The following is a 25,053-nucleotide window of genomic DNA, read 5'->3' as shown; positions in this document are numbered from 1 at the left end:
TCTGTTCACTGGAGGACCTGCGCTGACATGGCTAGAGAGTGCCCACAGAGCTCTAAGCTCCAGCCTCAAGCAGCAAGGGATGGCCATGGCAGAACTGGTCCCTGGGCTTCATTTCCACGCTCATCAAGTCAGGACAGTTCCTTCTCTGCCCCCTGTGCTCCTGTGAACTTGGATTTCCCCCCAGGTACAGCTGCAGCTCCCACAGAAGACCTCTCCAACCCCCTCCCCCATACTCAAGCAGTGCTAGGTGTTTAAGTCACAGCCACACCCCGACCCCCATCACGGGACCAGACCAGTGTGGAGGTGATTCATGAAGGATGAATGAATGATGTGTACTACATGCTATGGCAGAAGGGATGAAGGTCTCGGTCTCTGCTGCCGAACCTCAGCTTGCAGTTAAGATGGGTCTTTGTACAGGAAGAACTGGTCCCAAAAGAAGGGGCAGCCTGGGGAGCTGGAGAGCACTTGCTGTCTCTGGAGCTGCCAGCTGCACTTGACCTTCAGTGGGTATGAAGGTCCCTTCAACTCAGAAGCCCAGAGAAGATCGTGCTTGCCTACACTCGGGTGGCAATGCCGATGGCTCTTGCAGGGGAATCCTGGAGCCGGGACTCCCTGGCCAGGGTGCTTCCTCCTTCTGCCCCGGAGGAAACAGTGCCGTGTCCATCCAGGCTGCTCTGTGGTCCTCAGACGCCCTCCTCTGTCCACTGCAGCACTCTGCCACTTAGCTCCTGAGCCCTGAGCCTTGAAGGGAGTGAGCGCATGACTCTGAAAAGTGGCGGCAGGGCTGGAGGAGGTGAAGGTGGCTCCCACCGCAGGGAGGAGGCAGGCAGGAAGCCAGGCAGGCTCTGAATGAGTAACTGCAGATTCTCTTCCCACCGAGCCCGTTGTCACGGGGGATGGCAAGTGACTGCCTCTCCCTCCTGCTCCCCTTCTCTTTCCACCCCACCTCCAGCATCCTCTGCACCTCTGTGTTTCTGGGATCTGGAAGGGAAATAAGGGCGGGATCTGGAAGGGAAATAAGGGCTTGGGACAGAGACGGGATAGGTTCCAGGGATCCAGGAAGGACGCTATGCAAGAAGGGATGGGTAAACACAGCAGGAGCTGGGTGGGGGACCCCCCCCCCCCAGCCTGTACCAGGGAGGCAGAGGGGCTCAGGCTTTGGTTAAGGTGGGGGGAGGGGAAAGATTCCAAGGAAGGGCTTCTACTTCCTTGGGTGACCTGTCTGTCCTACCTCTGCTCTATTTCCTCTGCTCCTGACGTGCCTCCTCCTCCTGGAAGCCCTCCTGAGCCTCCTAGGTGAGCAAAAGGAAGGTTTATTCCTGATTCCACAGGACTGGGTCCATGGTTGAGTCCCACCTTGCCCCCAGAGCCTCTGAACACAGGACAGGACATGTGGGAACAACGCGTTGAATTTAGCTTTGGTTGAAATGCTTAGGTTTTTGCTGTTTCTTCTTTCTGCTTCTTTGACTTCAGAATACTTTGTGTACCCTTTGAGAGATGAGGAAGGGTAGGTGCCCCAGGAGAACATTCCGGAAGTACAGAGAAGTGTTTTTCATGGCTCACTTTCTCCCTTCCTGGGAGCAGGACAGCAGAGGCACCAGGAGGCCTGCCGGGCACTCTCACTGCCTCTGGCCTGGCCATCCAACCCCACTGGTGGCTGCCCCAGGGCAGGCAGAGCGCAGCCCAGTCCCACTGGTGGCCTTAACATTCCCTGCCCTCCCTCCTCACCCTGCTGGGGTTCAAGTGGCAAAGTGGGCTCTGGCTTCTTTCTGTCTCCCCAGTCCTCATCCCCTTCATCATGCCCTCAAATACCCTAGATCTCAGTCCTCACCAGGCCAGGGGATGCAGCCCGAAGAACGGGCTTTCAGCATTCTGCAGCTAGGTGAGGTGTGTGCGCATGCGTGTGTGTGCGCGCACGTACGTGCTGGGTGGTCAAGGATGGGTGGTTCACTCTCCACATCCAGGCATCCTGGGACACTGCGTGCAGTCAGTGCTGTGGCTCCCCAGAATAAGGACAGCATGCCCCAGCCCTGCAGAGGCCCGGCAGGGGCACGGAGCACCCCCGGAGCCCATAGCTTCTCCCAGGAGGGCTCACGGCTAAGGAGATGGCTGGCCAGGGTTCACGCGCTCCCTCTGCTGGGGGACCAGGCTCAAATCCCAGAGGCCAGGGCGCAGGCACCTCCCCAGGTCCTTTATCTGGGGAAGGACCTCTGTCCAGGGTCAGCAATCATGCCTCCAACCAACGAGAAAGACGATGGGGCACACCATAGTTCTCCTCTGGTGAAGAGATGCCTTGGGCTTACCCGGCTCTGTGTCCCCAAGAACACAGCACAAATTCGGTGAAGTGAAAAGGGGGAGGGGGGAGGAGGAGCAGGAGAGGGAGTAGAAGGCAAAGGTAAGCCCCCGGGGTTAGGCGGCAGAGAGACCCAGGGCGTTGGCCTCTTCCTGGCTCCTCCCTGACCCCCTCAGGCCCACTGCACCCCCTCGCTACAGAGAGTGAGGTGAGGCCGGGGTGGGTCCTCAGGGTGGTGCCTGGAGTTGGGCTGCGCATCCCGCTGCGCGGGGCGAGGCGCGGTCCTCTCGGCTTGCCATCCTCCGCCTATCCCGCCGCCACTTCCGGCCTCGACGCGGCCTGCTGGAGCCCTCCGGGAGTGGGCAAGACAGCCACCTGCCCTTGGTCCCCAAGAAGACTCAGCCTCTGGCGCAGACACGGTGAACCCGCGCCCGGTTCCAGGGGCGGATAAACCGAGCCCTAAGGACAGGAGGCGAGGGAGGCAGGCGGATGTCACCCAGCGCCGACCTGCCCGCCGAGCCTTGGAGCACAGCACCAAGGGCAGGCGACCCAGGTTCCGGCCACCCTCTGGGCCTCAGTTTCCCCAGCGGTAAGGCGAGGAAAGCGTGGTGGGGACGGAGTCTCTGGTTGGCTTCAGGTAGGCTGCGGAGTCGGGGCCCGAGAGCTGCCAGCCGGCCTCCCCTCTCCGCGCGAGGGCGCTGGAACTTCGGCCCAGCCTCCCTCAGGAGGCGCCTGCCTGCGCCGTGACGCGCGAGGGCGCGGACGCGTCGGCCGCCCAGGAGCGGACCTCCGGAGCGTGAGGGGCCAGAGCGCCGAACCCGTGCCAAGGGCGCCTCGCCGGCCGGCCCCGGGGCGCGGGCCGCACCGAGGAGCCCAGAGTCGGGCTCTATTCGCTTGTCCTGGCCGGGCCTCTCCAGCCCGACGGATGCGTCGGGGCGGCCGAAAATGCCTGGAACGACGCGCTCCACCTACCCTTGGTCGCCGCCAGCCCCCGGCCCTGCGCCTTTAGCAGCCACAGCCAGGGGCGGCGGTGGCATTTCTCGTCTCGCAACCGGCGGGCGCGCACGAGCTCTCCGAGGCGCAGAGGGGAAACTGGCAGGGAAGCAGCCTGGAGGGGGCGGCTCCGAGAGTAGACGTGCAGCGCCTTGGGGTGGGGCTAAGGGGGTGTGCGGAGGTTGGGGGAGCGCAGCCAGGCTCCTGGGGACATCGTGGGCCGAGCAGGGAAGGACGGGGCGTGACGGGGTCGCGAGACTCGGGGAGACGAGCTGCGCGGGGCGAGGGTTCGTGCACACCTCACGACGTTAGACAGTCGCGTGGGACGAGCGGAGGAAGAGCCGGGGACTCCCCACCCACGGGGCCCGGCCCCTCCCCACACCTGCGCGGCGGCTCCACCCCCTGCCATCCATTGGCTGCTCCCGGCGCCCGTCAGACGAGCCCCCGTGGCCCGCCCCCAGCCCCGCGGCGCGCCTCTTACCGCCAGGGCCACGGTGCCAACGCCACTCCGCGGGTTCCCGGCCATCGCCCGCGCGCTGCACAGCCCGCCAGCCCAGTGCCCGCGCGGGGCCGCCCGCCGCGGGCTTGGGGCGGACCATGGGCCCGCCTAGCCCACCGCCCACCCGCTGGCTGTGCGTGCTGGCAGGCGCCCTCGCCTGCGCCCTCGGGCCCGCGGTGAGTCCCGGCAGCTAGTGGGGAGTGGGGGCGGCGGGAGCCGGGCCATCTGTGTGCGCGTCTGGGTCAGGGGAAGAAGAGGCGCCCGGCGCCCCGTCTCGCCTCCTCTCTCAGCCCCGGGCCGGATCTAGACCCCGAAGAGGGGTCGTGGTCGCCTTGGGTCCCTTCCAGCTCAGCGCAGAGCCTGCACAGCGAGGCTGTACGGGATATCGGTGGAGGGGAACTTGGGTTCCAAGTAGTGGGTGCGGGTGTGCGAGCGGCAGCGAGGCCTGTGGCTGCAGGCCAGGCACGGGGGTCGACTGAGTGGACAGTCTGGAAGGTTGTGGGCGGGAGGGAGGCTGTGAGGGTGGTCGTTGTGTGCTGTGCCGTGCCTGTCTCGAGAGACTGTGGGGGCGTTGTGTGTGCTTGTGGAGGTGAGGTCTGAGAAGCAGACCCAGGGTCGGGGCCAGAGACCTGGGAAGGGGCCCTTGGGATCCTGTGGGTGGCAATGGGCAGAGGGGAGAGGCACAGGAGCCCAGGTGGAAGGTGGCCGGCAGGCAGTGAGGGGTTGCCTGCGGTGTTCACGGGAGCTCAGGTTTGTGAGTGGGGGAAAGCTGGATAGGGAGACAGTGACCACCAGTAGTGGCCTTCCTCTTGCTCTGGCCTCTGCTTTTTCCGCAGGCCGATCTGTGTATGCCCCGACGCTTGTGTGCCTGTGTGTCCCATGAGTGGAGATACTTGTGTGCGTCGGTGGGTGGCACACCTGGGTGGCAGAGCGGTGCCTGCTTGAGGCAGGAGATGCATGGATCTCTGCCTCCAAGCACAGGGAAGACCTCACTGAGTCTACCCAAGCCCGTTTTACAGATAGGGCAGATGAGGCTCAGAGACATCAGAGCCTCTGAGCCTGACCCCTCCACCTGTCAGAACTGGACAGAGGCAGATTTTCTCTGCACCCCTATGTCAGGCCTCGTGGAATCTGGAGTTGGTCTTTGGGGCAGGGCCAGGTCTGTCCCGAGATCACGTCCTTTGCCATCACCCCCAGCAGGGCACCCACTGCTGTTTCAGTATCTCGCACACCCGGGCTCAGGAAATTGTCCTAGGAGCCTCCCCTCCTCCCGTGGGTGTCAGGAGACCCGCTCCCTGAGCCATCACAGCCTCACTTTGCTGGTACTCCTAGGCCACAGCTCTGGCCCCATTTACAACGCCCCTCCTCCGCAGGTCACCTAGTCTCCAGGCCTCACCAATCCTCTGGCTTTCCTTACCTTGAGCCTCAGCCAACCAAACCTTTCTCAGATAAGCCAGGGGATGCCCCCCTACCCCCCACCCCCGATGTCTGAAGGCTTCTGAGTCCACGCTCAGGGCACAATGGCTTCAGCCAGGCAGCCTCTCACCTGAGATAGCCTGAGGCTGACTCCTCCCATGCCTACCCCTCCTTGTCGGTGCCCAGCTCTGTCTCCTCCTCCTGACAGCCTTCCCTGATTGCTCCAGCACACCTAGCCCTCCCCTCTCTGACTCCACCTTTCAGCCCTACCCAGCCTCCCAGTCAAGGGGATTCCGATCAGGGGCTGGGGTCTCTCATTCAGGGCTGGGCCGGACAGGCTGGAGCGAGGAGACTTCTTCCCCGCTCCGCGGCTCCCTCTTGGATGGACACCAGGCGGTTCTGCTCCAATCACACTCTGGGGGGGGGGGGGGGGCACGGACGTTATCGGAGTCATAAAACGGCAGCTGCAAAGTTCAGGTTGAAGGCCCAAGGCCTTATCGCACCTGTTTATGGTACCCTGACCTCAGCCTGGGAAGGGAAAATCTCTGAACAGGGAAGCAAAAAAAAAAAAAAAAAGGAAAGAAAACCTCCAGTGTCTCCGAGGAGGAAGTCTGCCCCAAGGCCACCGCCAGGCCTCCGCTGCCCCGTCCTGCACCCCACAGCATCCACGGGGGCCCCTCACCCCCTGGCAGAGCTCATAGGGCAACCTGCCCAGCACATGACTGATCGGGGGGAAGGGGCCCCAGAGCAGGAGCAGACCCAGGCCCTGCCCTGGAAGTTTCTCAGGCTGGTGGGGACCATCACACCCGGGAGGAATAGCCCAGGAGGTTGTAGGGTTCAGCCTCTTAAAAGCAGGGGCAGAAGTCCTGACTGGGAGGAGCAGTCAGGGAAGGCTCCCTGGAGGAAGAATGACAATGCCCTAAAGAGTTGGCCACATGGGTCAACCTTCTACCCCGGACTACAAAACAGCTTGACTTAGCAGGACCAACAGGCTGGACCCCAGAAGGAGGAAGCCCCGCTCAGCGTCTGGGACGGCTTTGAATTCTCTGGCTCCTCCTTGACGCAGGCGCTAGCCACTTACTCCTGCAGGTCTCCCTGTACCATAGGCACCCTTCCCCAGAGGCCAGCTGCCCAGGTGACCGTGGATGCAGTCCAGGTCAGGCTGCCCAGGGCTCCAAGGGGACAGTGCTGGGTGACGGAAGTTTCTCCCATCCTCTGTCCTGAGCGTCCATGGGCAGGAAACCTGGTTATCACCACAGTTCTTTTTTTTTTTTATTTTTTTACAGGCAGAGTGGATAGTGAGAGAGAGAAAGAGACAGAGAGAAAGGTCTTCCTTTTGCCGTTGGTTCACCCTCCAATGGCCGCTGCGGCCGGCGCACTGCGGCCGGCGCACCGAGCTGATCCGAAGGCAGGAGCCAGGTGCTTCTCCTGGTCTCCCATGGGGTGCAGGGCCCTAGCGCTTGGGCCATCCTCCACTGCCTTCCCGGGCCACAGCAGAGAGCTGGCCTGGAAGAGGGGCAACCGGGACAGAATCCGGTGCCCCGACCGGGACTAGAACCCGGTGTGCCGGCGCCGCTAGGTGGAGGATTAGCCTATTGAGCCACGGCGCCGGCCCACCACAGTTCTTTGACGCAATGGCCCGTTGACCTGGGGAACAGCTCGCCTCTGTGCAAGGGCTTCAGTTTCCCCAGTGTGTGCATGGGACATGGGGAGGAGGAAGATCCGGAACGGAGCCAGCTCCAGCATCCCTGTGAAATGAACTTGGTCCTCCAGGCGGGGCATCGGAGAGCCTAGGAGGGGGGCAGGGTGGTGACCGTGCTGTGTGTACTGAGTGACAGGCCATCCCTTCCCCTTGGTCCCCAGCAGGAGGAGTTCTGGGGGCCGGGACTCCAGGCCCAGGGAGGCGACGGGTATTGTCAGACGGTGATGGGCGCCAGCCTCGGTAGAGGTCCGACCTGCAATGTGACACCAGGAAGTGGCCTTGAACTTGATACCCTCCTGCCATGGCAGGGCCCCTGCTTGTGGTCACCCTGGCCATGGAAGAGCCGGAGGCCAGGGGACTCCCTTTGTCCCTGGCCGCTTCTGCCCCATTTCCCAGACTGTGTTGTCTGGTTGGATTTCTGATTTCCTTTGAGTCCAGGAAAATTACAATATGTCCCAAATTTCCTATCTTGGAAGCATTTCCGAAGAAGAAAAAGAAAGAGGGTGCCGGGTGTTTTTTGTTTATTTGTTTTGGTTTTTGCTGTGTTTCATTTTTAATTATTGGAAAATCGGAACCACCCACTGGTTCACGCCCCAAATACTCAAAACACCCAGGGGTGGGTCAGGCCAGAGCCAGAAGCCAGGAATTTCTTCTGGGTCTCCCATGTGGCTGGCAGGGACCCAAGTACTTGAAGTATCACCTGTTGCCTCCCAGGGTGCACACTAGCAGGAAGCTGGATCAGAAACAGGGGAGCTGGGGCTCAAACCACGCACTCAGGATAGGGTGTGTCGGCTTAATCTCCCAACAGAAACAGTTTAATCTCCTTTCAACATTGTTTTGTGAAAAATGTTCAGACAGGTAGAGATCATGGGACAGTGGACATGCAAACATCCAATTCCTAGAATTGACAATTGTGAGTCCTTAACAATTCATGTTTGCATCATCTGCTTTTTTGGCTAAAGTATCTTAAAGTAAATTATAAACATCCTGACCCTTTGTCCCAAATTGTTCCAACATGCATCTCCAAAACCAAAGGCCACCTTCCTGTGTCACTGTGACACTATCATCACACTTAAGAAAATTAACAAAAATCCCTTTGTATCTTCAACCAGCACTTAATCAGGCACCCCAAGGCAAGTGGTGACATCCCTAGGGGTTTGGTCTCATTACAAGAGCTTTGGGTGACCCGTGGAACTGAATGGCGAGCTGGTGGGGTGTCTGGCTGTGGGCACTGGGCTGGCCCTTTGCACCCACATCCCCTCTAGCACAGCTCATGATGTGGAGATTCCTATCTCTCAGGAAGTGCCTCCTATTATCTGACTTCAAAACAAGTTCTTCCTGATCTTTACCCAAGGAGAGGAAGAGGTCACCGACCTGCCTCCTTGCACTGTGCCCCCCGTGCCACAGACACACATCCGTACAATGGGTCCAGGGAATGCCAGTTCCCCGGGGTGCCATGGGTGACTTACAGGGAGCAGAGGAACCAAATTGCCTGCTTGGCCTGCAAGGCTCCGTGCCCCAAAGGAAGGCTTCCAAGAAGCACCCTTAGTTGGGAAAAGGCTGAGCGTCTTGCTGGGAGTCTGTTAGTTGCAAGATACCGTTCTAAGCTCTGCAGTGTTCTTTCTTGCCTCGAGCCCAAATCTGTTTCCATACATTCCTCCTCTTCCTCACCACACCTCCCACCTGAATGCACGCATGCGTACACACCACACACACACACACACACACACACACACACATACACATGCTCCAATTCCCGTTCTCCTCTCCTGACACCCAGGGCTCGGCCTCCCCCCAGAGGAGGTGTGGATGGCACAGTCTGGATGCTCAGAGAAGGGAGGCTCTGGGCCACTGGCACGGGTGAAGGAGTGTGAAAATGCAGGGAAGAGGAGAGAGCTCAGATTACTGTCGGGGCGCGCAAAAAATGACAGGCTGGAGACCTCTGCTCTGGTGGGTGCGGTGCCACCTGCCAGTGGGTAGGACATTCCGACTGCCTGGGCTTATGCAAGGCGGTGAGGCTGTGGCCGGGCCAGCTGGGCACGAGAGAAGGTGCTTTGGCAATAGCTGTAACCCTTGTTGGCAGTCCCCGAGGGCCAGGTCAGCGTCCTCCTCATGTCACCCTTGACACGATCCTGGAAGTCAGCATGCTTCTTGTCCCCATTCTACAGAGGAGGCTGGGAAAGTCACTCAAGGTCACCCCACCAGGAAGCGGCAGGCTGGCTGACCCCGGAGTCTGTGGTCTTAACTGGGCTCTGCAGCTCTCCCAGCGGAGCTGCTTCTGCAGGGACACGGGAAGGCGTGCCACGTGCTGTCCCGCAACTTCCCAGACATGTTTCCTGAGTAACATGCAGATATCTGCAGTGACAGCTCCGTGAACTGTCACCCGTGTGCGCACCTGTGCAGCCACCACCCAGTTCAAGCCGTGACACCTTCCCATGGCCCTGGCAGGCTGCCTTGAGCCCTTTCGTAATGAAGTGAAACTGTATTTCACCTTCTTTGGGTGTCATAGGCTAAGCTGGGTGTTTCTTCTCTCTTCCATGACGTCTGGGTGCCTCAGTCTGCATGTGCTCGTGTCCCTAGCCCCCTCCCTTCCTGCCCTGCCCCCTCCGGCTCCTCTCCTCCTCTTCCCCTGCCTCCCTTGCTACACATCCTCGTCTCCTCTCCCACTGCACACAGGAAAACCAAAGCCAAAGCCCTGTGTACCCTTGAACACGCTGCTTTCTCTCTGGGTCCTTAGTCTCCCCCATGAGGCTGAAATAAATCACAGGATGCAAGGTGGTTTCCATAGAGAACTGGAGGGGTAGGGGTGGCGGGGACCACACGGAGTGCCCTACCCTCTCCCCGCCTCCTCTGAGGGCCCCAGGAGATGGAGGTGTATATCATCCAGGGCAGTGCCAGGGCTTGCCACTTTGCAGACAGGGGAGTCCTTCTCCCATCTCTCCTGATCTCGGCTGCTGCATTTCACAGCATCCCATGCCCACACCTATGGTCTGGAAGATCTTTGTAAAATGTGTGCAGCCTCTACTCCCACGCTCCTGTTGCAAATTTCTGATAGTGCTCCTGGCCCAGAAGTCAAAGCTCACACTTCAAAACTGGCACTCAAGGCCCTTCCCAATCCCGCCCCTGACTACAGCTCCTGACATATCTCCTGGTGCTCCCAGAATGCCTTGTTGCAGCCACACCAGGCTTCCTGCAGCCTGGACTGCCCTGGTCATGTCCATGTGCCCATGGTGTGAACACACTGCTTCCACTTTCTAGAATTTTCACTCCTGCATATCCGCTGAGTCTACCTCTCCTACCCGTTCTGTACGAAGCCCACACTCCCGCTACGTCCCATCCCAGTATCCATGAACTTGGCTCTGTTCAGCCAGGGAATTTTCCAATTCTCTCCATGTGCCCAGAGTTTGGAGGGATAATGAGAATGTTTAGAATAGGGAAATAAGTGAGAGAGGAAGTCCAAAGTCTGCCTGAATTCCTCAGTGATAAGGGTTAGAGGGATCTGCCCCAGCTGTGGCCCTGGTTGACCAGATGTCCCCAGGCAAAGGATTGATGTAGTCCAGACCAGCGGTCAGAGATTTGGGGGCCATCTGGGAATGTGCTGCTCAGTGACCTTGGGTCCTTTTTTGGTCTCCATTCCCTCCACCCCTACCCAGATGAAGACCCAGCACTCAACTGTGGCAGGGACAGAGCTCACCTTCCTGCCCCTCCCCACTTTGTTTAGAGATGCCCCCCCTTGTTCTTGGGTACCCTGGGAGCTGCCATCCCTCCCCTCTTCTCCAGACTGCCTCCCATGAAGGGCCCCGTGGCGGTGCTGCTGGGAGGAGCAGAGTGGACAAGGTGATCCAACACTCTTCTGCCATCAGACAGAAGCTGCCTGGAATACTAGGTGCCCAGGGGGATTAGAAAAGAAATATCTCTTGGCAAACTGTGTAGCCGCAGCCCTGGCTCGAGAGAAAGTGAGGGCATCAGTTGTCCTATCCTCCGACCACAGGGCTGGACACCACAGACACAAGGCAGGAAACCCAGCTGGCTGCAGCCATAACGACAGGTATGGGCTCCTGTTGCTGGAGGCAGGGCTGGTTTCAGGCACGGATGCATTCAGGGGCTCAGGCAGTGTTGAGAGGACCTGGCTTTTCTCCATCTCTGTTCTGCCTTCAGCTGTGTGACCTTTGTCATTGCGTTCCACTGTCAACAAGATGGTGGCAGCAGCTCCAGCCTCTGCATCCTTTGAGGTCTCCAGGCCAGTGGGAAAAAGCAAATCCATTTGCCTCATCACTTAATACAAAGTCCCAGGAGAGAGCCTCCTGCCTCTGAATAGCCTGCCTTGGGCCATGTGCCAGGCAACTGTGGCCAGAAATGCTCTGACTTCAGTCTCGGTCACGTGTCCGTGCCCTGGAAGAGCATTCGTCGGAACCCCATGAACGGGGAATAGGAGAGGAGGTGGTCCCTCAGGGAGGAGGGTGTGGCACCAGGGAAGAGTGAAGGGCAGTGAGAGGCAGAAAGAGCTGTCATTCATCTGCTTCCCACTGTGGGAGGTGAGAATGGGCAGGAGAAGCAGGGGAGGCTGGGAGAGAAACAGGAAGCATAAGGAACCTTGTTGCTGGTGGACACAACAGGCATGGGAGGGTACCTCAGGGAGAAACGTGCCCAGCAAGACCAACCAATGGTGGACACAAAGCCAAGAGGACCAGTCCCCAGAGGGTCTACTCTGGGATCCGCCTTCTCCCTACCTGAGGACAAGCTGGCCCCAGATGCTATTTTTTGAAGGTTTTTATTTAATAAATACAAATTTTCATATGTACAGCTTAGGGATATAGTGTTTCTTCCCCTCATTCCTGCCCTCCCACTCCCTACTCCCATCCCACCTCCCACTCCCTCTCCCGTTCCATTTTCCATTAAGATTAGTTTTTAATTGACTTTTATACAGAAGACCAACTCTTTACTAAGGAGAGATTTCAACAGTTTTCACCCACACAGACACACAAAGTATAAAGTACAGTTTGAAGACAAGTTCTACCATTAATTATCATAGTACAACTCATTAAGGACAGAGGTCCAGCATGGGGAGCAAGTGCACAGTGACTCCTGTTGTTATTTATGATGTTAGTGATCACCTGAGGCTCTTGCCATGAGCTGCCAAGGCTACCGAAGCCTTTTCAGTTCACAGACTCTGTTGGTTTTTAGACAGGGCCAAATGCAAAGTGGAAGTTCTCTCCTCCCTTCAGAGAAATGTACCTCCTCCTTTGATGGCCCCTTCTTTCCACTGGGGTCTCACTCACAGAGATCCTTCATGCAGAACCGTTTTTGGCACTATGTCTTGGCTTTCCATGCCTGAAATGCTCTCATGGTGTTTTCAGTCAGGCCTTAGGGGCTGATCCCAGATGCTCTGAGACACACAGCACCATGAGTGTTTCACCCAGAGTGACCCTCTGGGAAAGGGGGCAAGTGCATGATCCCACAGAGGCACCATGAGTCCGACGTCTCCTTCAAGCCTCCTATCTTATGTTTACCAGTTACACAAATAGCTGCATCCTGCTCTGTGACGGAGCCATGTTCCTCTCGGGGTGCTTGTTTCAGTGACTTAGCGGCTCATGGCTCCACCCCCTCCCGCAGCTGGCCATCCCCGGTGGAAGCCATGCTCCCCGTGTGGCTTCCAGATCAATGGCACATGGGCAGGTGTGGTCTTCATGCTGAGGAAGTCTCAGGGGCATCCTGGGTTTCCCTGGAGCTGGGAGCTTGCCCAGCCATCGGCACTGATTACACTGGGATGAGCTGGACCACAGGTGACCTCTGAGTCTGTGAGGTTCCCCCAGGGCCTTCAACGAGGAATGAGAGAACCATGGTGGTGGAATGAGAGAACTCTGCTGTGTGGCTTCTTAGGCACGGAGTTTACCAGCCTCACCTGGACCCCTCTCCCTCCACACAGCTGAGGGCTCACTGCTATCTGGCATGCATGTCCCTCACCACGGTTCATTTAGTCAGAACGATGGTCAGAGTACAAAGCAGTTGGATGCTGCAGACCAAGTTGGGGGGGGGATCCCCTTAAAGACAGGAAGTGAGGGAAAGACCCCCTCACCTCTCCCTTTAACTGCTTTCAAGAAACCCTTGAATCAGCAGAAAGGTCAAGTTGAGGCCCAGGGTGGAAGAGATGAGTTGGAGGCGATGCTGAGAATCTCCAGTTCTGGAGCAGCCTTGCTGGAGCCTCTCCTTTGGCCCTAGCGGGGCGGGGGCTGTGGTGTTGAGGTGAAAATTCCGATGTGGGGCTTCAGCCACTCTCCTAAAGTCAAACAGACAGGCAGAAGCTGCCACCAGTCATCGGCTCCTCCGCGGAGGCCTTGCCCACCCAAGAGCTCCTAAGACCTGGCCTTTTCCAGATGTTCCTGGACAGCTGTCACCCCCTCCCCCATGTCTGCCCCAGAGCCAGTGTCCCCAGTGTCACTGGGCTGGCCCCTCCTCTAATCCCTGGACAGTGCTCAGGGGGAGGGAGGGGAGCAGGTTGGCTTTTGCACCCCCCTCCCCACGTTCCAGAGGCAGGGGCCTCTGTACCTTCTGGAACCTTCCCTCACCTTCCCGAGATCTGCTCCAACCTGTATATTTTTGAAACTCAGGGCCTGGCATTTGGTGTAGCCGTTCAGATACTCACATCCCACATTGGAGTGTCCAGGGTTTCATTGTCCATCCTGGCTCCTGACACGAGATTCCTGATGATGTGCACCCTGGGAATGCCCAGTGGTGATGGCTCATGTTCTTGGATGCCTGCCACTCATGTGGGAGACCTGAATCACATTCCAGCTCCTGGCTTTCTTTGGCCCCAATTCAGGCCCAGCTGTTGTGGGCATTTGGAGAGTGCATCAGCGGATGGGCGCATGGGCTCTCTCTCTGCCTCTGAATTCCACACACGCATGCATACATACATATTTAAAAAAAAAAAAGAAAGTAGGTGGGGTCTGGGCAAGGAGAGCCAGCATCCCCTCCCCAGCCAGGTGGGCAGGGGTCTAAGCATAGGCTTGTGGAATGGAGCAGAGGCTGGAAATGTAGAGAGACTCTTAGATATTTCTAAGAGTGGCCTAAGAAACTGGGGGCTGGGATCCAACTCCCCAGGACAAGACAGCACTCGCTGAGCCACACCCTCCCCCAGGAAGACTGAGGCTGGGACAGAGGATTCCCAAGTCAAGCTGGAGAGAGGCAGAGGTCAGTGGCCAACTTAGGGTTCTGAAGAGAGGCCTTCCCATATCTCTACAGGATTGGCCACCTGCAAAGAGGGAGTTACTACAGCCGCAGCACTCTTCAGGGGCCACCAGGAAGCCATGCCAGGGCCCCCCAAGGCAGACCCAGCCTTGGAAAAAATGGACAACAATTTGGGGTCAGATCAGGTTCAGGGGTCAGTCGGGGGCTAGGCTGGAGTTGGGAGTGGGGTTCAGTCTGCAACTTGGACCTCCGGTAGGGTGAATGCAATGTCATTTCCGTGGCCGGGCCCTGCTCTGGAGTCTGCAGATGAGGAAACGGACTGTGCCCCACTCACGGCTCCTCCCTGTCTCTGTCCCCAGGGCGGCCGGGCAGCCAGGCTGCAGCAGGAGTGTGACTACCTGCAGATGATCGAGGTGCAGCACAGGCAGTGCCTGGAGGAGGCGCAGCTGGAGAACGAGACAGCAGGTGAGGGCCTTTGCAGCCCGCGGTATCCTCATGCCTGGTGCCCCGGCCTGAGTTAGGTTCGTTCCCTGTGTGTGGGATGGGGACCAGGGACAGGGATCGACTTCAGAGCTGCCGGGTGGTGAGTGTGGGGAGAAGCAAGCAGGAAGGACTAACAGGCCCACACGTTCCCAAAGAGAACATACTCAACTGGGGCTCCAAACAGTGCCTGAAACCCGCTCCCCTTTTGGAGCTCAAGGAAAAGTGGAGGTGATGCCTACAGCCTCCTGTCCCCCAGGGTGGAAGGCCTGGGGCCCAGCAGACGGGGCGTCTCTGGATCATTAGGGCACACAGGCTCCTCAATCCTTGGCCAAAGAGGAGCCGGGGCACACTCCTGGATCAGCTCACTCCAGCAGCTGGAGCTGGGCTTGGGAGGTGTAACCCCAGCACAACACACCCAGGCATAGGCCATTGTCCCGGGCCAGAGGAAGAGGAAGAGCAGGGGACATTCAAATTCAGGTTGTGACTCCCTACAAGAAGCTCAGAGCCATCTAGGCCATCCAGAGCAAGAAGGCGCAACTGACTGCGTGGGGGTAGAACATTCCCCACGGGGAAAGCCGGGGAGGCCCGGCTCCTTCTTCCACACCCTAGGCGCTGTCACTCAGACACAGAGAGTACACACAGGCACACAGGCACCCCCAGGCACACGCCTGGCCTCCCTCTCCCAACCCACCCCCAGCAGGTTCGGTGAACTCCGGCTCTTTATCCTGGTGATTAGGCAAGTCAAGTTCATTCCCAGAGGCTGAGCCCACAGGGTCCTGTGCCCCTCATGCCCAGGGGCTCTGGGAGAGCTCCAGGCTGGCAGTGTGAAGACTTGTCAAGCTACCCAAACCCAGTGGCAGAGTCCCAGGACAGGTGTCGACCACCTGCACTTGGCTCAGCAGCCTGGGGCTGAGATAGACTCAGCAGGGTAAGGAGTGTGGGAGAAGCCAAGAGGCTGAGGAGGTGAGAGGCACTGGGCCAGGCTGCCCATGGGGTCCAGGGGTGTCCAGGTCAAGCTCACTGAGGACTGGCATGTGAGGATGGCTGCAGGCGGGAGCAGGCTCAGGGCCGTCTCCCTGGGGGCAGGGCTTGCATTCGCACAGCAACCTGGCTGGCAGCAGGGAGCACCTTGAGGTCTTCCTGGCTCCCTTGTCCCTGCCACCCCTCTGAGACTGACAGTCTCTTCCCGGCCCTGGTGCCCCAGCTCTGCCTCCTGCACCATAAGTGGATGCATGTAGCTTTCTTCCCCCAGGTCTCCCCCACCCCCACCATGTGCCTCACCCCTTCCTACCCCGGCAGGGAGGCAGGACCAGGCTGCAGACAGGCCCAGAGGGTGGGATCATGGTCATCCCTGGGGGCCCAGAACCCAGACTCTCAGTCCCACCGCAGTGCCTCCCAAGCCCCAGGGGCCAACCACCCTCGTGATCCTCATGAGGTCACTGCTGGCACAGGGTGCCCATCGCGTGCCAACATCCTGCCCCCTGGCAGCCAGCCTGGGATCCTGGGGAGGGCAGGCATGGGTCCGTGGGCTGTGGGTCTCCCTGCGACCGGCGTGGGGCCCTATGTGTGTCTGTGCACATCCAGGTGTGCACTCTTGGCCTGCGTCTGTTTGGGGTTGTCTGTGGCTCTGGGTTTGACGAGAGTGTCTGTGTGGCTCGGGGGCATATGTCGTGTCTGTTTAAGCCTGGATGTGCCTAGACGTGCCTTCCTGGTGTTCTGTGTCTCTGTGTGTCCATGTGGGACTGTGTCATTGGTGTGAATGTCGGCGGTGTGTGTGGGGGTGGGGGGGTGGGCATGTCTGGGAGCTACATGTCCCTCTGTGCCTGTTTGCTGGCATCAGTGGTCCCTGCATTCATGCATGTATGTTTGCATGTGTGTCCGGGATCTCATGTGCCTGCCAGGAAACACGTGTCAGTGCATGTGGCTCTGAGCACACACGTCTATAACACAGCACCCACCCTCCCTCACCATCCATCACCCCAGGCTGTCCTGTTGGGGTCACAGCCCCCAGTGGACCCACAGCCAGCCTGGAATGTGTCTCTATGGGCCTGGTGACACACAATGATGGACTGTGGTGGCCTCTCTGGGATCGGCTCACAGGGTGCAGTCCCAGGGGGCACTCCCAGGGGGCAGCCCACAACAAGTACTTCTAGGTACTAAGTGTTTTCATGGCCAGCACCCTTGTCTGTCTCCCCAGCCATGCTGCCCCGGAAAACCAGCCCTGTCCTGCCTCCCACGAGGGGCTCCCCTCCATGTCCTCCATTCCAGCCTCTCTTTCCTGCCTCCCTTAATCTGATTGCTGACCTGTGCCCTGGTCCCGGGTCACCGCCCGGCCTTGGCTGTGCTGTGATTCCTTGAGGTTGAGTGTGCCCTCCCGAAAAGCAGGGCCCAGTCTCCTTCTCTTCTGTCTGCGCTCCGGTGAAGCAGAGCTCAGGGCCAGAGACGCAGCCCTGAATCCACTCCCCAACCTGAGCCGGCAGCTGGAGATTGCAGAGCCTGGCAGGGACTCAGACACAGCAGTTGGCCTACAAAACAGGGTGTGCCCAGCACTGTCAGGAAGGGATAAACAAAGTCCAGCAGCAACAAAATCGCCTTCAGGCCAGGAGGACAGGGTGCACCGCTCCCCAGCGCTGCAGGCGGGTGCTACCAGTCACCAGCCTCAGTTTCCCCATCTGTGAAATAGAAGGGTTAAACCAACGATTCATCGAGGGAGGTTAGAACAGGGCCTGGCGCATACCAAGATGACGTAGTGTTTGCTGATGTTATTAACAGCATCTTGAACCATGAATAGGATTCGACTGGCCTGAAGGGCCCCTACACGGCCTCCAGGGAGGCTGGCTCTGGAGGGCAGCCACAGAGTCCTCAGGACAGGTCAGAGTGACAGTGTAGTTGGGGCTGGACTCTGCCCCAGCCTTGGAGATGCAGGTGTCTTCCGCAGCTGTCAGCGGCAGCTGTCACCTGACTGCCGCAGCCCCAGAAGGAAGCTGCACCTGCCGCCAGCGCACCCCGGCACACAGAGTTCCGACGCTCTGCCCCCAGCAGGGCTGTGCCTCCACCTTCTCTTCCCAGGCCCCCTTCTTGGGAACTGGTGAACCTTCGGACCTGGGCTGGGCAGGGCTTGGCCCAGCTGGCGTTGACTTTGGCTCAGGGGTTGGGTTGCCTGAGCAAATCTATGAGACTGGCAGGATTGCAAAGAGACAATTAAGCCTCCTGCAGGGGCGGGGGTCCCGGGTAGTCCTACTCCCCAGGCAGGGGTGGTGGGGGCGGGGGGGGGGGTGAGGATGTTAGCCAGTTTCTAAAGAAGCAGAACCTTGGCGTTTGCCTTTGCCTAGTAAAGCAGAACCCCTAGAGACCCCTGTGTCACTATCAGCAGCCAGGCCCTGCCAGCTCCAAGATGAAGACCACAGCCCGAGGGGCGGGGTTTGCCAACCCTGCCAGATACCCACTCCCATCACCATTCACCTCCTGCTGAGCTGGGGCCATCTGTGTTGCCTTGTGAGTTTTGTACAGTCTCTCCAGAACCAGCTGCACCCCCTCATCCTCACCACCTCCTTTTTTTTTTAATCACATTTTCTACTGCCTCCTTTCCTATCAGCAAATGACCTCCAGGCCCCACATATAAATTCATTTAAAAAAAAACAAACTTACATTCCAGCTATCATGTAAAAGGAATATCATTTATAATAAAATGCTGTGTACATATTCAGGCATGATTGCACTCAAAGATAAGCAGATACAGTCTGAAGGTTGTACCTATAAATATGAATCCTGGGCATGTGAGAGCTATAAACGCAGACTGACATACACAGGTGATTGTATCAGTGTCTCAAAATATCACAGGCAGCGTTGCTGCAAGTAACATGGTTTTCCAAAACACGGGACAACTCTCGGGAAAGACGAAGGACGGTCTTCTCTGCCTTTATTTAGCGGTTGCATTTCTGGAAAACGTGCATGGTAAACCCCCTGCCATGAGTACCTTGTGTTGATAGGCAAAATGGAGGGAGAGTCTGGGTTCTGGTCATTACAAAAGCTTTTCACCTGCACAGATATCCAGCAACTCATGGGGAGGTCCTGCAGAATCCAAGACAACTCTTCATGGGGCAGGACCACCCAGGGGTCTGTCTTATACCCCTGGTGCCTGGCCAATCAAATGAGATGAAGCTCCGCCCCCAAGCAGTGCAATAACAAAACTCCCCCAGCACATCTAGGGGGCGCTCTGTCCCCCGCTGAAGACTGCCGAGCTGTAGTGGTGCCTCCTTCTCCCTTCTCCCGTCAGGACAGCCCCTCCACTGGCTGGCAGGGCTGTGCCTCCCATTTCAGAAGCAGGCTCCGCCCGGTGAGACCCCAGCAGGAAGAGGCCAGAAGCGACTGAGGCCCCAGGGCCGCAGGGACCTGGCTGATGTTTGCGTCCTCTGCCTTGACCCCACAGGCTGCAGCAAGATGTGGGACAACCTCACCTGCTGGCCAGCCACCCCCCGGGGCCAGGTGGTCGTCTTGGCTTGCCCTCTCATCTTCAAGCTCTTCTCCCCCATTCAAGGTCAGACCCTGGGGCTGAAGGGAGGGAGCTGAGGTGGTGGGTGGCTGGAGTGGCGGTGGTGGGAGAGTGGAGGGGCAGGAGCAATCCAGAGGGCTCCCTGGCAGAGGAGACGGTGGCGCTGGGTCTTTGAAGGGCTCCGCGATTTGATTAGCTCTTCAGGTGAGCTCCTCAGAAAAGATAAGCAGGTGGGAAGGGCTCACTAAATATTTGCTCAACAATTGATAACTGATTGAGTGACAGGTGCTTGATTACATTAGGCTCACGTGTGCGCCGGTCGTGATTCAATCTTTGGCTGCCCTGAGCTGGCGACCTTGCAGGTTCTGTCAAGGCACCACACAGCTTCACTTGCGAGCCTTGTCGTGCTGCACATCAGCGCACATCCGCAGAGGAGGCAGAGCGGGGGCTACTCTAGGTGGCTCCCAGGCCAGGCAGTGGGCAGACTTGGGCGTTCATTCTTAACGCCCCAGGGGAAGAAGCCCCTTGGAACGACCAAGCCCCCGGCTGGACAAGCATGGTGGGGAGAGCCATCAAGGAGGCACCCTGCCTGCCTCCAGTGGGGCTCGGGTTCTGGTTAAGCATCCTACAGGGTGCTTCCCCCAGCTCATGGGCATCCTACAGGGTGAAAATGCTGGGTGGGGAGGAAAGAGGGGGCAATGCACAGGCCAGGTGCTCCCCGCTGCATCTCTAAGAGGCGATGCCTCAGCTGTGGGCTGAAGACCTGGGCGTGGAAAGGAGCCATGGGAGCAAGCTCCTGCACCAGGGGGTGACTGAGAGAGGAAAGCAGTAGCCCGTGGCAGAAGCATCCAGAGAAACTCGATGGAGGCTGGTGCGGCTGGCACAGGGAGAGCTCAGGGGAGTGCGCAGCAAGGAGACGGAGAGGGGCAGAAGCCCCACCCTGCAGGACCTTGAGGCTTTCCTAAGAGCAGAGAGAAGCCGCCAGGGAGTTCTAAAGCAGGGGACTGGCAAGGCTGCTTCTGGTTTGTAGCACACAGCTCTGGTTTCTGCAAGAAGGAAGGCTGCTAGGCATGCAAATAGCAAGATCAATGAGAAAGATTCAGGGAGGAAGCATGGGAGGGGGGAGTGGGGAGCCGTTCCCAGGGGGAATGGGGGGAGGGCTGGATGCGGAGGATGGAAGAACAGGATGTAGCCTGAGGACCGCAGAGGGAAAGGACCCAGGTCGGAAATCAGCAGGTGATCAGGAAGATCCCTGGATGTGTTTGACTTCTGGCGATCTGTCCTTCGTTGGCCTCCCGCCTCCCGGCTTGTCACTGGGGACTGGTGGTGGGGACCAAATGATCTTTGTCGGCCCCCAGTGCTTGGGCTGTGACCTCTGAATTGAAGGGCAAACCTCCAAGCCGTGCTGTGGAGCCTGGAAGCAGCTGGGCGTGCTGTGTCGCAGGCTGGTGCCCGCCTGGCCCAAGCCTTCTCTGGGGGTACCCAGCACCTGGTCAGGTGGGAGGCGAGCTCCTCCAGCAGGTCTCAGTGCCATCGCCATCGGCACAGCGTGGAACCAGCCTTCTCTCAGACCCTGCAAGCGCCTGCTCATTGCCTTCCTTTGTGACAGCCTGCTAATTGCATCCCTCCTCACGACTCTGCTAGCCCTGCTGGAAGGTGTCGGGGCATCTTCTTCACTGGAGAACGTGGACTCAAGACCACCATCTGGCTAACCCCAAGGCTGCTGGCCTCACTGGGGCCCAGACTGTGCCTTTGTGCCGATGAGAAAAAAGCTCTTTTTCAGGTAGAATTACCCTCCCACCAGAGCTCACCCAGTGGCAAGCTGAATAAGAAGTAGCTTCTGAGCGTCTTCGTCCATCAGCCAGATGCCTTATGCAGTGAACAACCTGCACAGCTGTACTCGGTGGGCCTCGTGTCCGAAAATGATGGGAAAAAATGAGAGCCTGTGGTTAGAGTCCAAAAACATAGAGGGCTGGGGTATTTTCCCAGGGGATTTCATGGAGAAAGATGAGCAACTGATCTTCCGTTGCAGAGAGAGGCAGGTTTGCAAGTGTGGGGTAGAAGGGATGCCATCCCCAACCTCTGCCCCTTTGAAAAACAGGACTGGAGGCGGAGTGCGGTGTGTTCCCAGCAGGAAGGGACCTGGGTCTGCAGGCACAGCTCAAGAAAGTTTGTAGAAGATGCAAATCGTGGAGGGTTAGAAAGAAATTACCTTCCCAGGCTGGATAAAACACCTGGAGGAAGGGGCTTGCTTGGCCAGGCTAGGGACTGCCCATTAAGGCACCAAAATGTGCTGGGTTTTTTTTTTTTTTTTTAAGATTTGTTTTATTTTATTTGAAAGACAGAGTTACAGAGAGAGAGGTCTTCCATCTGCTGGTTCACTCCCAAATGGCCACAATGGCCAGAGCTGGGCTGATCCGAAGCCAGGAGCTTCTGGGTCTCCCATGTGGGTGCAGGGGCTCAAGCACTTGAGCCATCCTCTGCTGCTTTCCCAGGTGCATTAGCAGTGAGGTGGATCAGAAGTGGCGCATCCAGGACTTGAACCAGCACCCATATAGGATGCCAGCGCTGCATGCCAGGGCTTTAACCTGCTGCACCACAGCGCCAGCCTTGGCATGTTTCTTTAACTTGTCATATTTCCTCCATCTGCGATGATTTTACCTTCAATATTTAAGAGCCTTTTTTTTTTTTAGAATAAAAAATAGGATAGCTATTTTGGTCAAGGAAGCTCAACACACAGTCTGTATTCGCCGTGTCTGTGGGGTCTGCCAGGACACCTCCTCGCCACCACGTGGTTCCTGATGCCATGCATCAGAAAGTCTGGATGGCAGCCCAAGGAGTTTGCCTGTGCAGCCCGGGATGGGCACCTCCGGTGGAATTTCAGCGGGCGGGCTCCGTGGTTGGATCTGAGTGTCGGATGCTTGTTCCAGCTGGTTCGAGAGGGGAACCCATCGGAGAGGCAGGGAAGCAGGGTGATGCCAGAAAGCTCCTACCCAGGGCAGGGAGGGTGGTGGGGGGGGGTGGGAAACGCAGGGGAGCCTGGGACAGGACCAGTGAGTGTTGAGCGGGTGGGGATTGGGGACAAATGAGTCCCCAGTTTCTGGCTCCAGTCCCTGCTGGAGACCCGAAGGAAGAACAGAGCTTTGAGATGGGGTGAGTGGAAGGAAGGAGACTGGGAGAAGGTAAGGTTGCCCTTCTCTTCCCCACCCTCCGTGTCCCCCGCTAGGGACACAGCCCAGAGGCCAGAGACGCTCCTGGCTGCTTCCTGATGTCCCACGGTGAGCAGCTTTCCTCCCTCTGCAGCGGCAGCAGCTCCCTCTGAGACCTGGGCGCTCCAGTCCCAGCTTCTTCAAAGAGGCCGCTCGGGGGCAGGCGCTGGGCAGAGTTCTTCGGACGCCACTGGTGTCACCCACATCCCGGGTCAGAGTGCCTGGGTTCAAGTCCCGGCTCCGGCTTCCTGATGCTGTGCGCTCAGGGAGGCAGCAGGTGATGGGTCTCTGCCACTCACATGGAAGACCCGGATTGAGTCTCAGGCTCCTGGCTTTGGCCTGGCCCAGCTCCAGCTGTTGGAAGCATTTGGGATGTGAACCAGTGGGTGGAAGTTTTCTCTCTCTGCCTTTCAAATAAAAACAAAATAAATTCATTTTTTCAAAAGAGGCCTCCCAGGTGTGAAGATGACCCACTACCCCCTTCCCTCTTCTAGAACTGAGAGTGGCCAGGGCTTCAGGGAACAGGAGTCCCTTCCGCCACTGCTGGGAGCACAGAAAAAGGTGGACTCAGGCTGGCTTGGTCTGCAACCAGGCAGGCAGCTTCCTTTTACTGTGTGACTTTGGGAGAGTCATTTCACCTCTCTGAGTTTTGGGATTCCCCATCTTTCAGACAAATGATGACCTCTGATCCCTGCCCTAGCCCATTAGTGTCACACACACACACACACACACACACACACAGAGGAAGTGGATGAAGTTGCTGTGTAGACCCTGATGAGTTGTTGAGGCTTGCTAGCCTTGTCCCTGGGTGTCATTGGGACTGGCCTCGCTGCGTGCATCTTGGTCCATCTGGCAAGGAGAGAGCCCTTAGCTTTAGTGTCCCAGCCTCAAGGCTGGTGGATTTGGCCTTGGCCTCCTTTTCTACTTGCCCAAGCCTGGCGAGTCCCCAGAAGAATCAAATCCTGGGTGACAGGCATGGCCTGAGGGTGTGCAATGAGCGCCCCAGGGCTGGGGCTGGGGCGGGACCTGCAGGTTGATGGGGGCTGGGCTGCCACAGGGGTAGCTGCACACATTCCCCTGTCCTGGGCGCCTCTTGCAGAGGTGTGGCTGGGAGGCCTAGACAGGAAACGGGCTGCCACAGCAAGAAACTGACCCGGCCCGATGCTCCTTCCTCAGCAAGACTTGCTGCCCCTTTCCGATCCCCCAAAAGCCACCCAGTGGAAACGGATCCAGGCCAGGGCAGCTCCTTCTGCCTGACCCTCCCCTGCCCCCACATGCCGCTTAGTTCTTCCTCTATATAAAACAGGGTGATAAGAATCTCTTTCAAAGAGTTCCCAGGAGGATTGACAGAAGCAGGGATACGGGATCAGCTGGTATATTCCCGGGACACGGCAAGGTTTGGAAAACTGAACACGCACTAGAGCTCACAGGACCGCATGACCTCCCCTGGGGCTCTGCACCTGGACACCGAGACCTGTCCTGCAGGCCGGGGCCAGTCTGGCCTGGGGAAGACGCTGGAGACCAGACCAGCTCAGCTTTGTCCTCTCTGGGTGGCCTTGGGCAAGTGGAGCCCCTGCTTCTCCACTGTGACGTGGGTTGCCGTCCTCAGTGGATGGTGGAGGGAATTGAATAGGATGATGTGCCTCAAGTGGCCTGTGTAACACCCACACAAGAAAAACTCAAAAGTCCCTGCTGTGATAAAGTTGTTGCTGCTGGTGACAATGGAGGTGACATGGTGACAATGGGGGTGACTTGATGGTGATGAGTCCTGGGGTGAAGGAGGGTAACTCTCCTCTCACCCACTGTCTCTTTGACCCCTCCCCTTATTTCAGGGGAGGGAGCCTTCCCCAGGGCTGCACCTTGGAGAGCCCGGCTGGTACTCCTCCCCTTCCCAGTCCTGTTCCTTTGCTGCAGCCTTGAGCCTCCGAGGAGAGTGGAGGCCACAGCTGCCCCAGGAACCCCCAGCCCCAGCTTGCTGCGGCCCCAGGATCCCACTGTGCTGGGCTGCCTGATGCCCTTTCTCATGTGCCTCTGCCTGGGCACGTCCCCCTGCAGGACTCCCAGCCTCTCCATCTATGAAGATGTCAGATCTGTGCCCTTATCAGCCAGCCTCCGACCCCCAGCAGGTTCACCGAGGAGGACTGGGTGGGCGTGGGTTCCCATCCTGACGGTGGCCCTGCAAACCGGGATCAGCAGTCTGCTCGTTCTGTGAGAGGGCTGCAGGCTGAGTGAGACAAGGATCAGGGCTTCTGGTGCCACCATGGGGTCCCATTCCGACCCTGACAAAGGGGTCTGCCTTCTGTGCAGGCAGAACAGAAGGGACTTCTCCCTGCTCTAGGACCCCATGGAAATCGTGGGTGTCTAGATCTGGGTCCCTGGAGCCCACCAGCTCCCAGGACTGCTGGGCATTGCACAGAGAGAGGCAGGCTCCCAGGCTCTACCCGGGGCCTCAGCCTCTCTCCTCCCTGTGGCACTGCCTTCCACCCAGGCCGCAACGTGAGCCGCAGCTGCACAGACGAAGGCTGGACGCACCTGGAGCCCGGTCCCTACCCTGTTGCCTGTGGCTTGGATGACAAGGCATCGAGTTTGGATGAGGTGGGCCTCAGCACTCCCCACCCCATGCCACCCACAAAGTGCTTTGGCCTACCTGGGCCCCTTGCCCCCTCTTCTCTAGGGCTGCCATTGCTATCTGTGTGGGAGCCAGGCTTCCTCGACCCCCGGGAGGGGCTATCATGAGGATGACACACAGGTTGGGGGGAGGTCCCAGAGCAGCAACAG

The 25,053-nt window shown here is 58.4% G+C and overlaps 1 protein-coding gene across 8 annotated transcripts in view; it reads left to right on the top strand.

Moving 5' to 3' along the window:
• The first annotated feature begins 3,823 nt into the window (after nt 1-3,823).
• Nucleotides 3,824-25,053, top strand: part of VIPR1 (vasoactive intestinal peptide receptor 1) — a 31,679-nt gene continuing 10,449 nt past the window's right edge. For 4 of the 8 annotated variants that reach the window (XR_016214900.1, XR_016214899.1, XM_008260255.5 and 1 more), the window contains exons 1-4: nt 3,824-3,961; nt 14,451-14,556; nt 19,004-19,111; nt 24,764-24,870. Coding sequence is in view for 5 of the 8 variants with exons in the window: in XM_008260255.5 (XP_008258477.1) it covers nt 3,884-3,961; nt 14,451-14,556; nt 19,004-19,111; nt 24,764-24,870 (399 nt within the window). In the remaining 3 variants the exon portion in view is untranslated. Of the gene's footprint in view, nt 3,962-14,450; nt 14,557-18,781; nt 18,911-19,003; nt 19,112-24,763; nt 24,871-25,053 lie in introns of those variants that run through there. The other 4 variants (XM_008260257.5, XM_089306483.1, XM_089306484.1 and 1 more) reach the window with 4 other exon arrangements.

The sequence above is a fragment of the Oryctolagus cuniculus genome, chromosome 10, assembly GCF_051225735.1.
Source record: "Oryctolagus cuniculus isolate XC-2025 breed Fujian yellow rabbit chromosome 10, ASM5122573v1, whole genome shotgun sequence".
Lineage (NCBI taxonomy): Eukaryota > Metazoa > Chordata > Mammalia > Lagomorpha > Leporidae > Oryctolagus > Oryctolagus cuniculus.
Note: the sequence above shows the minus strand (reverse complement) of the source record. Positions and strands in the feature narration are given on the sequence as shown.